Here is a 14,071-nt window from a genome sequence, read left to right as displayed (position 1 = left end):
AGTCTTCACTGGCGCGAAGCTTGTTGGGTGCCTGGAGCAGGAGCTCCCCGTGGAGACGCAGCACTTCAGTGACACCATCGGCCTCATGCTGGAACCGCTCTCTGGGCAGCTGGGACACCATTTTCAGGTGTGGTGAGGGGCGGGCCAGGCCTGTGGGGGAGCGAGGAAGACCCAGGATAACATTGCTAGTGTCCCCCCCACTTCCTGGGCCCTTCCGTTGACCCCACCCGCAGGGACCCTCGCCTGGGGGTCTCAGCTAAGCCCTGCTCAGAGGGGATTGGCTGTCTCAGCTGTGACTGGTTCAGGCGCCCGGACCCCCAGTCTGAGCATTCTGCTTTGGTGTAGCCGTTCCTCTTGGACTGCGACACTCCTCTGAGCACAGTGCACAGGGAAGATGGTGTGTGAGAGAGACAGACATTTTGGGGATCAACCCAGACCAGTGAAGAGCTATATCACCGCCTGTCCTGCCACTCTGGTACCTTCACTGCAGAGCTGCTGTGTCTCACAGCCCTGCTACCAAGCATGCAGCTTCCACCGCCTGTTACTTTTTGCAGAAGGACCCTGACGCCCTCCTGGTCCCGAATTTCCCCAGCCCATCTGCCTGCAACGTCCAGCCCTCTCCCTGAACACACACAAGTTAAGTTCGTTGCTCCTTTAAAGGGTCAACTTACTGCAGCTCATTAGTAGAACTGGGGTTTGCCCCACACGCTTATTTCAATCACAGCATTAACTTGGTTTACAGTGTATTAAAGGAAGAGACCTAGAGTTACATGATACCCGTGAAGACAGGAGGGAGACAAGCAAAGAAAAGTAGAAATTCCCTTTTACAACTAAAACTTCAGCAAGTCACAATCTTTGCCCAAGCAGGTTTCTGTCCCCAGGGACCTCAACCCCCTTGGCTGAAGGGCCCAACGTTGTGAGATTTCAAGAGCTCTGGGCCCTGGAATCCCCCAAGTGATGGCCAACGACAAGGGTCTCTCCCCTTCTTTTTTATAGCCCAGTAAATGTTTGAGGTGTATTCTTTGACCCATAAGCCCAACCCACATGTGTTTCTTCTTTGGGGGTGGAGACACCACAGTGTCTTCCCAAGGTCCATTGACCCTGCTTCCATAGAGGCCTCCAAGGGTCCTGTGCTGAATCACCCCACTCAACATCAGGGGGTGTCTGATGGAGACCTGCCATGTACCCTGTGCTCCCTCCTCCCTCACACGAACCCAGCAGAGAAGCAGCCGTCCAGGTCCGTACACAGCCGCTGGGTCTGTGGGCAGCGGTGCAGCCTGGTTGTGCCTAACAGCGGGGTCCTGCGTTGCTGGACCTGGATATCAGCGCCTGCCTGGGGGCCTGGCTGTCTGCACAACGGATTCTCCTGCACCACCCCGGCTGGCAGGATGCAGACTTTGCTCTGGGCCCGGGAAGAGAGCGCCGGGGACGCTGTCAGGGGGAAGCTGACCAGCTCCCTGCAGTGGAGAGGTGCCCGACTGGCACTCGTTACCAGTCCAGCCCGCCCGACGCCCTTGTGATCTGCAGGGTGCTGCACGCCCAGGCCCCTGAGCACATGCACCGAGATCTCTCTACAATCGGCATCGTCCTGGCTAATGTGATGGAGACGGGCTCTGCCTGGAGCTCTCCCCCTGCAATCCCAAGATGTAGCCGCATCCTGATGGCTGCCCAGTGCCCGACCTCGTCGCATTCAGCCGCTCAGAGCCCGGCTGTCGCTGTGTTAACAACAGGCCAAGCCTTGCCTTTTCGACCTGCCCTCTGCCCAGCTGTGCAGGGTCAAGGGGCCAAATGCAGGTAACTGTTTACATCAACATAGCGACCGCCAGGGGAAGCGGCCCTGTGTCTTTGGAGTCGGTCTCAGGATTTCCTTACGAGCGGTGGACGGGTCAGGAGTGGCTCACTCAGAGCGCCTGTAAAGAAAGAGCCCTGGGGTGAGGAAAGCTTGGTTGCATCCTGGCTCGGGGGGTGACAGCTCCGGTTGCAAGCGCTGTGGGGCAGGGACCCGGCTGGGGTGTCTGTGCAGTGCTCGCCCCCACGGGCAGGCTGGCTGAGCCTCTCAGGGGGCTTGAGAGGCAGGGCCCGCGGGGATGCTGCTGCCCAGCTGTCTCCACGCAGAGCCAAGTCCTTGCAGTGGCTGCTTTCCTCTCAACCTCCCCCCTCCCAGGTGGGCCCCTCCCATGCTGGAGCCCCCAGGTGTGTCTGCACAACACGAGCAGCTCCGATGTTCACGCCACAGGCTTTAAACATGGCTACTCGTTTGCACGTTGGCGACGCCTTTCAGCCGAGGGCTGGACACACGGTAAGCCTCACCCAGCCCTAGGAGGCAGGTTGCTGTGATTACACCCATTTCGCAGCTGGGGAAACAGAGGCACAGAGCAGCACTGTGGCTTGCCCAAGATCATACACGCCTGGGGCAGAGTTAAGTTAAGGACAGAACTGTCGCATCCCACTGCCCTGTGCCCTGCTCTCATCACCAGACAACTCTGGTTAACGTGTGTCCGGCTGCTCTGTATTCGGGGTCAGCGCGAGAGCTGCCTGGCTCCTGGGAGGCCTAGGCAGCTTGCTGCAGAGGGAGAGTGGAGCTGTCCCTCCTGCCAGCATAGGAATCATGGGGTGCAACCCTCCAGCTGCAGTCTGAGAATTTACCACTTACCCCGCCAGATAGTTCAGTGACAGGCAGCCGCTCCAGCTGCCCCTGGCTCCTGCCAAGTTCACGTCCAACATTTAAGCACAGATTTTTTTAAATCTAAAAGCCCCCCCGCCCACAATGGGGAATGTCTCTCACCCTCCTTTTGTTCCGCACCCCCCCCCCCCCAGGATGGCTCCTGGTTCTGATCAGCATGTTAAGAAAAGTCACCTCTTCTAGGAACCTTTTTCGTGTGAATGAGACGGATCAATTCCCTGCCCTCCTAGATCACGGGATTCCCTGGCTGGCCATAAAGAATATTCCCAAGGGGGCTGTGGAGGTTTGAACAGCAAAACTTAAAGCACCTGGTTTCCAAGAGAGAGAACCAGCTTCAAGCTACAGGTACTTGGGCAGGGGAGGGACAAGCGGAGTAGCAGGGGGTTAAATTCTGCTCTCTGCTCTGCAGCAGGAGACAAGAGGATGGCAGAGCAGGATTTGGTCCTGTTTTTTATTGCGGTGGAAATTCCTTTCTCTGGTGGCTCACACACCGTCCAGCTTCTCGTGCTGAGCATCTGAGCTAAAACCGGGTCTGTGGTCTGTGCAAACCCAGGTGCCGAGTCTTTTAATTGCATCAAGGGCACTGAATGTCAGTGCGGAATGGGAAATAGGTCAGCGCTGCACCAGAGAATCTCTCTGTTCAAACAGGCTTTGGGACACTGTCACGTGCTCTGCCCAGAGAAGTGAGGAAGATGAAGGTTCACTGGGACAAGAATCAGAGGACAAAAAATTGGGATCAAGGGTCTTAACACCTGCCCCCTCCCCATAGACTTCACTGGCTGCCCCGCTGTTCCGTCAAAGGGGAGACGTAAGTTCTCTTTAACGACAGGCAGAACCATCCCAGGAGAGGGATGAGAACATAACGCTCAGATTTGCTGAGAGGGCTGGAGAGATGAGCAAATGGTTGCGAATAACTGAAATAATCCAATTTGATCACAGACTAGAGAGTCCCTCAAGTCAAGTCCCACGCAACCTGGCTAGGGCCTAATCCCAGGGACCAGGAAGCCCAGGCTGGAGTAGTACCAACCAGCAGGGACAAGCATGGATTAATGTTTACAGAGGGGTTGTTCATTGGGATACCATGGGGAGCTGGTCTTGGGCTGGAGTAACGCGCCCCGCCCCATCCCCCAAGGGATGGCTTGGCTCACAGGGACTGGAGAGTGCTGAGAAAAGCTGTGGTAGGGGGCAGTCCTCAGAGGGAAGACAATAGCCGTTAACCACATGAAGCCTGGAGCACCAGCTGCACCAGGGGGCGTTCACTGTGGTCTATACAGGGATGTTTACAAGGAGGGGAGGAGAACCGGTTCTGATCGGTGAGCAAGCAGAAAAGGGGGTGACGCTGGAAAAGGGACAGGCCAAGCCCCTTTTGAATATGATCAACAGGGAAATGGAACCAATGGCAGGACCTGGAAGAACCCAAAGCACTAGAACCCCCATGGCCCAGGCGGCTCGAAGCTACTGGAGCTGGACCAAGTCGAGCTCTGAGTAGCTGGGGGTGGGGGCTGTCAGTAAAGCGACGCTCCCAGCTCAAGAGGAACGGTAGTGCTATCCCGGGGGAGCTGACCCCATAGCAAGCAGCTGGAGTTCACCCTCAGGAGAGCCCAGGACACGAGAGCTGGGATTCTCCCCGCGCCCTGGCCTTGCTCACTGGCACTGAGCGGGGCCTGGCTTCCTGCGGCCGTTCTGCTCCGTGGGACAGTCCCACCCTCACTTCAGCTCTAGCATTGCTGCTGACAGCATCGCAGATCCAGGCAGGGCTAGCAGCAGGGCCACTGTCCCTGCTCAGAGGAGCCAGTCTAGGCTGGCCTCGGGGCAGAGCCCGAAGCATGGGGAAGACCCTGCGTAGCCCTTATGTAGATGGCTGCAGTCAAGCGGCATCTGGCTACTCCTGGGTCCTGCCTTCAAGGCCAAGAGAGGGATTTTGCCTGCCCAGGACTAACCAGGCGATACATTGACAATCTGCCAAGAGACCCTGCAACGCAGCCATTAGTAACCACACCTGCCGCTGGTTTACTAAGATGTGAGTCCACTTCCCCCACCCCCACCACGTGCCCAGCTCATCACACCCTCACTGTGTTCCTCTCCAGAAAGTGTTTTACCCACGAAGAGGTGTCCTGTGCCAGCCACCCACACCCACGGAGAGATCTGGGCTGGCCCGTCTCCTGGGATACGGAGGCAGACAGCTGATATTCCAACAGACTCTTTATTGTTCTCCCCAGGAAAGGCCCCCCCCGCACCAGCCCCTGCCCCCCCACCCTGCTAGGAGCCATCCTCCTTCACTTGGCCATGGGGGTCTCTCCTTGCACTGGGCATGAATGCCCCTCGCCCCTGTGGCATCCTGGGATAGGAACTACGCTCCTTGCCCCGGGATTTCTCCCATCTCCCACAGTCCCAGGTTCTGTGATGGCCCTGCCAGCTGTTGGGGCTCCTGGGGTCACGCTGGTTTAGTGCCCGGTTTTCCTTCTCCCTGCTCTGGGTCTCAGCTCCCTGCTCCGGCGTCCAACTCCCCACAGCGGGATGCTCCTCTTTCAAGTCCAGTGCCCCTCTCCCGGGCAAGATGCCATCAGGGCCCGACTCTTTCCTACCAACAAAGGTAGCCACTCTGCCTCTGCCGTGTGGCTTAGGGAACTCCTGGCTATATCCCACACTGGGTCTCTGGCTCCTGTCCTCCCTCCGTTCGGGTCTCCAGTCGAAACCGCCGGGTCCCCCAGAGCCACGGAGAAAGCGGTAAGTTTCCGTAGCTGCTGCTTGTGGGTTGCTGTACGGCTGCCTGCCCTGGCCTCGGAATCCCGGCCTCTCCCCTCGGTGCCTCTCTCTCTTGCTCTGGTGCTCCAGGGGGACAGACGCTTTTGCCAGCTGCCCGGGTTCTCCCCCCAGAGCTAGAGCTCGGGGATGGCTGGCAGGCTCCGCAGCACGTTCTGGGGCCGGTGGTTGGCAGAGCTGCCCAGTGGCAGCCATGGCATTTTCAGGAGTCAGCAGCTCAGCGGCGGCTCCGTGGCCAGGATCAGCAGCCGCTGGAGGCTGAGAGAGAAAAGAGCCAATGGTGAGGAGAGGGCCTGGCCTGTCAGGCCTCCTGACTCCTGCTTTTCTTTAGGGAAAGGCCCCGGGGCTGCTGCCCCAGGCCCGGCTGCCACAAGCACATCCCACACCCACTACAGTCCCAGCACCAGGCAGCCCTTGGTCGCTCCTCTGCGCCGGGTCACCCGCCCCCAGTCACAATCTGGGACCTGAAACCCACCCCCCCCGACCGCTCTCTGGCATGCTGGAACATCACACGGCAGCAGGCAAAGGATCCTGCCGTGCCCCCATAGCGAGCAGGAGCTCCGGAAGGCAGGAACAGCAGAGCCCTGCGCCCCATTCCCTGCACACGCGACCAGAGCCCGCAGCCCAGAGCCGCTCCTGCACCACATCAGGGCAGCACTGGAGAGCTCCCGGCAATGTCCGGCCCTGAGGAGCCACGTACCGCCTGGAGGGTGATGAAGTAGCGGTTTCTCTCTGCCTCGGGGTCAATGATCCCGCCCTTCTGTTGCTGCCTTTGGTAGATTATCTGCAGTTCCTCTCGGGTCTGTAGCGCCTTTGCATCAGGCCTGTATGGCTCCTGGGGGAGAGAGGGGTCGGGTGCGTTAGTGCTGAGCTCTGTCAATATCCAGCCTGGCAGAGCGGCTGCTCCCAGATGGGTAAATCACCCAACCCACACGCCTGCAAGGCTACTGACCGGGGCATTCAGCTAGACCTGGGAGCCCAGGTCTCCCTCTGTCCCGAGCCAGCAGCCTAGTGACCCACGCGTGCTCCCCTGCAGCAACTGGCATTGGCCTCCTCTGTGTTAGTCGGACACAGGGTAGCCACAGGCAGAGACAGCAGACTGGACCAGCTGAACCGCAGTCCGGTCACGCCTGTGTCCCTGCGAGGGGCCTGGAGAGCCGTCAGAGTCTACATGAGCCAACAAGAATTAGAGACTTACTGAAGGGAAGCTGCAATTCTTTCTAAGTGCAGCCTAGAAATCAGAGCAGCAAAAGCCCGAGTGGCCCATCTGTCCCATCCCCCAGAGCCAGGGCAGGATCACTTCCTCCAATTTGTGCTCTAGGGCTTTGGCCTGTTGGATCTTAACTTACTGAAGCGACAGGACCTCCGTCCCGCCCCTTGGGAGAAGGCTCTAGTGAGTGCAGGAAGATTCCCGAAATTGAGCCACGTTTCCTTGGCTTACTCCCATCCCATTAACCCTGCAGTTTGGATGGGCCGGAGGCTCTTTGGGGCAGGGCCCCAGCCTCGTCCTCTCCCCAGGGACAGCAGCACCCTTCCCTCTCCAGGGTGTTTATACCCATCAGACACAAGCGGACTTGTTCCCCTCCCAGAGGCAGGTCACCTGGCTACATCAGAAAAGCAAACAGTAACCATGGGATGCGGCTGGGCACGCCTCTCTGTCCATTCCCAGCCCAAGGAAGATGGGGGCTGCACTCGGCGGGAAAGGGGAAGAGTTTACATTAGGACTGTCCAGTTGCTATGAGGTGGATGCATTTAAGGCCAAATGTTAACGTGAACAGTGAGTATCTGCCAAGTTCTAGCAAATACCCAGCAGAAGCAGCCAGAAGCCCTGGGGCGTGCGAGTGCTTGGGGAGGCCCTTGAAGTGTGCCTCAGGGACCCCCCAAACACTCCCTCCCAGATCTGTGGGTGGGGTTCCAGCTAGGGACTTCTTACCACCGGGTGCTGAGGGGGGGGCGCTGCCCGCAGAGCGGAGAGGTCGTAGATTAGTGTTTCCCGGCAGACGGGGCACTGCACTCCGACTCCCTGCAGGGAGAAGAGAGAGCTGGCACACAGCCCCATCACACTAACTCCCCCTGCCCCTCCAGGAAATGAACCCCCAGGTTCTTTGAGTCCCAGGCTTCCCCAGGCACTGCTCTAGTGGGGCAGAGGATGCCTGGCTGCCCAGCTGTCTATCCTTAGCTTTAGTGCTCATATGGCTTTTGCAGCACTGCAATAGCCTTGCTGAGTGTTTTAATTCCCACGCCAAATGCACCGGGGGATTCCTGGTTTGGCTGGCTGGTAGTTTGGTCAATTTATGCCACCAGGGCATGCTGGGAGTTGTAGTCTAACAGCTGATTAATAACTTTAAAGGAGCTGGTTATAACCAATAAAGCCTTAAATGGCTCAGGTTGCCCGTACCCGAGGGACTGTCTCTCCTCGCAGACACTACTGGGCAATGTGTGTTGGCTGAGATGGCCCTAGCTTGACAGCGGGGGCTGTTCTCAGGACACTGGCTGTGAGGGGTCTTGGACCTGTTTTCTGGGCACTGGTGCTATTTAGTCCACACTTTGTGTGACTGGCCTGGGAGAGCAAGGCCTCCTCTATGTGACACCTGGGAGAGGCCCAGGCCCTCTTACCTTCTTCGAAGGAGGTACCAGGTGCTGCTCTCTCTCTTCCTGCTGCACATGAATTTCCTCCTCCATGTGCTGGGCGTAGCGAGCCAGGCAGTGAGAGTGGAAATAGTGGTAGCACTGAGTCTTTGTGAACGCTTCTCTCTCCTGTACAACGAGATGAGGCCATTTGGAAGGAGCCCTGTGTGTGCCCCACAGTGCCCTCCCCTGGTGAGAGGGCCTTCCACTAATGCTCCACCCTCAGCTGGGTCTGATTCAGATACATCTGCTCCCAGGGCCCTCCCCTCCATCAGCCCTGGGCTACAGGCTGCCAGTCCCTCCCTCAATGCACCCCATTTCTCTCCCTAGGAGACCGCAGGGCCACACACTGATTGCAGGGATTCCTACCTGGAAGCCATAGAGACAGATCACGCACTGGCCATGAGGAATGTTGTTGTCGGTGAGAATTTCCTTCCCTTTCTATAGAAAGAGGGAGAACAAACACTTTACGCACCCAAAGCACCAGGTGGGTGTAGGCTCTGACCCAACCAACCCACATGCAGAGACCAGGCGAGCGTGTGTCAATATTGGCCTGTATCTAGCACCACGCCCAGCCCACCCCAGGCCTCCCCATCTCTCTTACCTCAATCAGTTCATACAGCACGGCTGTCCCGAGCCCAGCCCCCGCAACTTGTCCCAAGGTCTGGGAAATCCTGGAACGAAGAGGCAGAAACCCGTGACTAAGGAGGGGATGTGCTAACTCCTCGTGAACTGCAGCATTAAGACGGGAACAGCCGCTATCATACAGTGGGTGAGGTGGCTGAGACAGCCACTGGATTGGTCAATAGCAGTGCCAAGTTGGGTATAGAAACCATGTGCTCCAATGTGGTTAACGTGCTCAGACCCTTCCCCCTCTCACCTACCCATCCCCCCTGGTGATGGGGGGGGCGGGCAGAGGAAGAGGAGTCCCATTAGAACAGGTCTGAGGCACCAGGCTTTTGGCTCCTACCTACTGCCTGGATTCTTTGGTACACACATGCCCTTCGCCAAGGCCGACACCAGGGAAGATTCTCTACTCAACACAGCCTGCCTGTGACGAGCTAACCCGGTCAACATTTTAGTCCCACCAAGTCTGCCGCTAACCCAACTTCCGCTGCATTCACTGGTGACAAGGCAGAGAGACTAAAACCAGGCCAAACACCCAGGGTTAGATTCAGTGGGATCTGAATCACAGAATATCAGGGTTGGAAGGGACCTCAGGAGGTCATCTAGTCCAACCCCCTGCTCAAAGCAGGACCAATCCCAATTAAATCATCCCAGCCAGGGCTTTGTCAAGCCTGACCTTAAAAACTTTTAAGGAAGGAGATTCTACCACCTCCCTAGGTAACGCATTCCAGTGCTTCACCACCCTCCTAGTGAAAATGTTTTTCCTAATATCCAACCTAAACCTCCCCCACCGCAACTTGAGACCATTACTCCTCGTCCTGTCCTCTTCTACCACTGAGAATAGTCTAGAACCATCCTCTCTGGAACCACCTCTCAGGTAGTTGAAAGCAGCTATCAAATCCCCCTCATTCTTCTCTTCTGCAGGCTAAACAATCCCAGCTCCCTCAGCCTCTCCTCATAAGTCATGTGTTCCAGACCCCTAATCATTTTTGTTGCCCTTCGCTGGACTCTTTCCAATTTATCCACATCCTTCTTGTAGTGTGGGGCCCAAAACTGGACACAGTACTCCAGATGAGGCCTCACCAATGTCGAATAGAGGGGGACGATCACATCCCTCGATCTGCTGGCTATGCCCCTACTTATACATCCCAAAATGCCATTGGCCTTCTTGGCAACAAGGGCACACTGCTGACTCATAGCCAGCTTCTCGTCCACTGTCACCCCTAGGTCCTTTTCCGCAGAACTGCTGCCTAGCCATTCGGTCCCTAGTCTGTAGCGGTGCATTGGGTTCTTCCGTCCTAAGTGCAGGACCCTGCACTTATCCTTATTGAACCTCATCAGATTTCTTTTGGCCCAATCCTCCAATTTGTCTAGGTCCCTCTGTATCCTATCCCAGCCCTCCAGCGTATCTACCACTCCTCCCAGTTTAGTATCATCCGCAAATTTGCTGAGAGTGCAATCCACACCATCCTCCAGATCATTTATGAAGATATTGAACAAAACCGGCCCCAGGACCGACCCCTGGGGCACTCCACTTTACACCAGCTGCCAACTAGACATGGAGCCATTGATCACTACCCGTTGAGCCCGACAATCTAGCCAACTTTCTACCCACCTTATAGTGCATTCATCCAGCCCATACTTCTTTAACTTGCTGACAAGAATACTGTGGGAGACAGTGTCAAAAGCTTTGCTAAAGTCAAGAAACAATACATCCACTGCTTTCCCTTCATCCACAGAACCAGTAATCTCATCATAGAAAGCCATTAGATTAGTCAGGCATGACCTTCCCTTGGTGAATCCATGCTGACTGTTCCTGATCACTTTCCTCTCATGTAAGTGCTTCAGGATTGATTCTTTGAGCCTTGTTCTGGCAGCAAAAGACTATCCAAATCTCACCACACCTGTGCACAACCATCTGGGACCGGGGAGGGAAGGACACAGGAGCTGCTGGACTGGACAAGGACAAGGCCAGTTGCTTCAGAAGATGCAAGAGATTCCCCTAGGGGACAATGATGGAATAATGGGTGGAATTTTCTTCCTAGCCCCAGGCAGCTGGCGGCTGGTCGTGCACAGAAGCAGGACAGTTCAGTGGCCTTTATTTATTTTCTATCCAGGCCGATGCAGCTCTGGATGACAGACAGAGCGATTCCATGTATCTGAGGGAAAAGGGGGTATTTATGTTTCCCACCCCCAGCTGGAATGTGGGAAGTTTCCTCCCTCCTGTGTCTCGAGGGCAGGTGGAAACCCCTTCCCTAGCACTCACTTCTGGATCTGCTCATCTGACAGCCCCCGCGGATTCCGGATCGAGATTTTCGGCACTTCATTGGGATACTAGAAAGAAACAAATCCAGGGATGAATGGGGCCCAAAGTCCTGCCCTGCCCCTCCCTGTGAAGCGTGGCTGCGCTCCTGGGGGTCAGGCACTGTGACCTTACCTGTGGGGGCACAGAGAGCACAAGTGTGAAGCAGACGTACTGAGAGTCCTGATCCTCCGCGGTCGCAGGGTGAAGGGTAATGCAGATTTCCCAGGGCGCTGACCTGTGGGGGCATGGAGGCTGAGGGGAAGCGTCCAGCTATCACGTGAGGAATATTAATGAGGCATAGACGGTGCAGCGAGGGGGACGTGGGCTGCATATTGCCACAGCAGCACAAACCTTCCAGGCAAGCCCCATGGGGCTGAAAAGTGACTACCGTGCATGGAGTGCAGCAGAGAGGAGACCATCAGGCTGAGCGTGCCTGCCCCGCCCCAGCAGGGGAACCGCTCATTGGGATGGGGCCAAAGTGCACTAAGAGCTCAGGAAAAGGAGCTGCTAGGAACGAGGGCGGAGATTGGCAGTAGCTCAGGTACGAGCCAGGGAGCTCAGTGCGCCAGCATAGGACTAAAGACAGCAGAACCCCCTCTCAGTGAACATTCAATCTGGACACAACCATTGGAACCTTATTCTCAGCTCACCAGGGCTTTGAATCCCAAGTGCAGAATCCACAGTTGGACACCCGTAACATCTGTGTACACAAGCCAGTCCAAGGATTGCTCCCAGTACCACTGCTCTGAGATCAGACTTCTGAGATAAACATACACCAAAATGGTAAAATCTCACCCCTCAGAATCAGTGATACCTGGTAATAGCACAAATACCTGCCATTTCCTCGAGACACCTGCAGCTCGTCCAGGTATATGGACTCCAAGACCTCCACTTCTGATGGCAAAGCCCTGAGAACAGAGAAGGGACATCACACAGAGCTGCTCTCCCTCGTTCATTCATGACTCCCTCCTCCTCCTCTTCCTCCCTGAGCAATGCACAGATCTGCTTAGGACCTTATACAGCAGAAGCATCTCCCAAACTCCCAATTTACGCATAGAAATAATACTGTGGAAATTTGTTTTAAAGAGACACTGTCCAGGTAAACATGATGTGGAAGGCAGCAGGGTCTAGTGGAAAGAACAACAGGCTAGGACTCAGAAAACCTGTGTTCTATTCCTGATTCTGCCACTGACCAGTTGTGTGACCTTTGGCAAGTTACTTCCCTTGTCTGGGCCTGTCTTCTCTCCTTCCTTTGTCGGTGTTCCCCATTTAGTTAGCAAACTCTTCAAGGGGTAAGGTCTCTTTCTTGTTTCGCAACTACAGTAATGCACATGATAGATAAATTACAAACATTTATTTATCAAAAAGAAAAGGAGTACTTGTGGCACCTTAGAGACTAACCAGTTTATTTGAGCATGAGCTTTCGTGAGCTACAGCTCACTTCATCGGATGCATATGCATCCGATGAAGTGAGCTGTAGCTCACGAAAGCTCATGCTCAAATAAACTGGTTAGTCTCTAAGGTGCCACAAGTACTCCTTTTCTTTTTGATAAATACAGACGAACACGGCTGTTACTCTGAAACCTGCCATTTATTTATCAGATTATTAAAAGTGAGGGAATTTTGAAAATTTCTTTTTTTATTGAATTTTCTTTACAGGACTCTCAAATCTAACATTTGATTCAGCTATGTTTCCATGTCAGACTCTAAACTGTAACATCAGAGTCGCAAACAAAGCACAAGCATGTTTATTTGTTTAAAAATAACAGATGTATTTGAAAATTTTAAGAACTATCTTTTTGCTTTACGTTTAAAGTTTGGGGCAAATTTCAGTTGACAGGATCTCTATAGACATAGCTGTTTCATTCTTCTCCTGTGGCTGCATTATCTCCAGCTAGGACCACCTCACATCTGGAATTAAGGAGGCTGGGGCCAGGTCATTATTCAGATGGGAGGCTGCCAAGAAAGCTCTGGTGATCCAATACCCAGGAAGGGGTCTCCGAGGGGAGCCGCTCAAGTTGCTGCATGCAGGGCACTGTGCTGCCGTCCCAGATCACTCGGAGATTATAGCCCCTGCACCCATCTCACAAGAACAGGCAAATTAGGAGACCACATTTTTAAAGTGCCTTTCGTCTCTGGAAGCCAGAATGTGTAATCGCATCCCAGCAAACTGCACCCTGGCCGCGAAGGAGGGAAGGGATCCAGGGAGGCAACAACCCAACCGAAGCGCCAGTCTGCAAAGCTGGGACGTGGCACAACAGGGGCAGCGGGGGCGGAGGGGGGGTTGGAAGTGGCACAGCCAGGGCAGCGGGGGGGGGGGGCGCGGCCAGGGCAGCGGGGGGGGGGGAAGGCCCGGGGGGGAGGGCCCGGGGGGAGGCAGCCGGGGAAGGCCCGGGGGGGGGGGCGCGGCCAGGGCAGCGGGGGGGGGGGGAAGGCCCGGGGGGGAGGGCGCGGCCAGGGCAGCGGGGGGGGGGGGAAGGCCCGGGGGGGAGGGGCGCGGCCAGGGCAGCGGGGGGGGGGAAGGCCCGGGGGGGAGGGCGCGGCCAGGGCAGCGGGGGGGGGGGGAAGGCCCGGGGGGGAGGGCCCGGGGGGAGGCAGCCGGGGAAGGCCCGGGGCGGGGGGGGGCGAGGCCGGGGAGTGGCTGCAGGAGGAAATGGGGGGGGCGCAGGGGATCGGGCTCGCTGGGGGGCTCCGCGAAAGGGCGGGGCAGCCTGGCAGCGGGCTGAGGCCCGGGGCCCCGTAGGGGGAGGGGGCTAGAGACGGGGGGAGCCCGGGTCCCCCCCGTCTCGGCCCGCGCCCATCGCCATGGTTACCAGTCGGCCGCCGCCGCCTCCTCCTCTCTTTCGCTGGCCGCCGCCATCTGCCCCGCCTGCCCCGGAAGCGGAAGTGCGCGGAGGCCCCGGCGGAAGGGCAGCCCCGGCGGGCGGTTGCTAAGCGACGCGGGCGCGGCGGGTCCTCGGGGTCCTGGCGCTGCGCGGTGCCTGCGGCGGCGCCTGTGTAAAGAGGCGGCCTGGAGCCCCTCCGCCGGCCCCTCCCCGGGACAGACCGGGCCGCGGGGTCCCTGC

At 56.8% G+C, this 14,071-nt stretch overlaps 1 protein-coding gene across 5 annotated transcripts; it reads right to left on the bottom strand.

Moving 5' to 3' along the window:
* Positions 1-4,930: 4,930 nt before the first annotated feature.
* On the bottom strand, positions 4,931-13,883 carry RNF25 (ring finger protein 25). Of its 5 annotated transcripts, none has more exons than XM_073304912.1 (10): positions 13,820-13,883; positions 11,840-11,914; positions 11,139-11,241; positions 10,968-11,035; positions 8,679-8,748; positions 8,444-8,515; positions 8,063-8,203; positions 7,380-7,469; positions 6,147-6,281; positions 4,931-5,704 (listed from the first exon to the last, which is right to left on the bottom strand). In XM_073304912.1, exons 1-10 carry the CDS (start codon positions 13,864-13,866, stop codon positions 4,943-4,945), a joined length of 1,563 nt encoding a protein of 520 aa, XP_073161013.1. In that variant the 5' UTR covers positions 13,867-13,883; the 3' UTR covers positions 4,931-4,942. The 5 variants fall into 5 exon arrangements, with proteins under 5 accessions (XP_073161013.1, XP_073161016.1, XP_073161015.1 ...); XM_073304915.1 differs by having other exon boundaries at positions 11,821-11,914; positions 13,820-13,838; XM_073304914.1 differs by lacking the exon at positions 7,380-7,469.
* Between the last annotated feature and the right edge of the window lie 188 nt (positions 13,884-14,071).

This window comes from Lepidochelys kempii, chromosome 11, assembly GCF_965140285.1.
Source record: "Lepidochelys kempii isolate rLepKem1 chromosome 11, rLepKem1.hap1, whole genome shotgun sequence".
In the NCBI taxonomy this organism is placed as follows: Eukaryota; Metazoa; Chordata; order Testudines; family Cheloniidae; genus Lepidochelys; species Lepidochelys kempii.
Note: the sequence above shows the minus strand (reverse complement) of the source record. Positions and strands in the feature narration are given on the sequence as shown.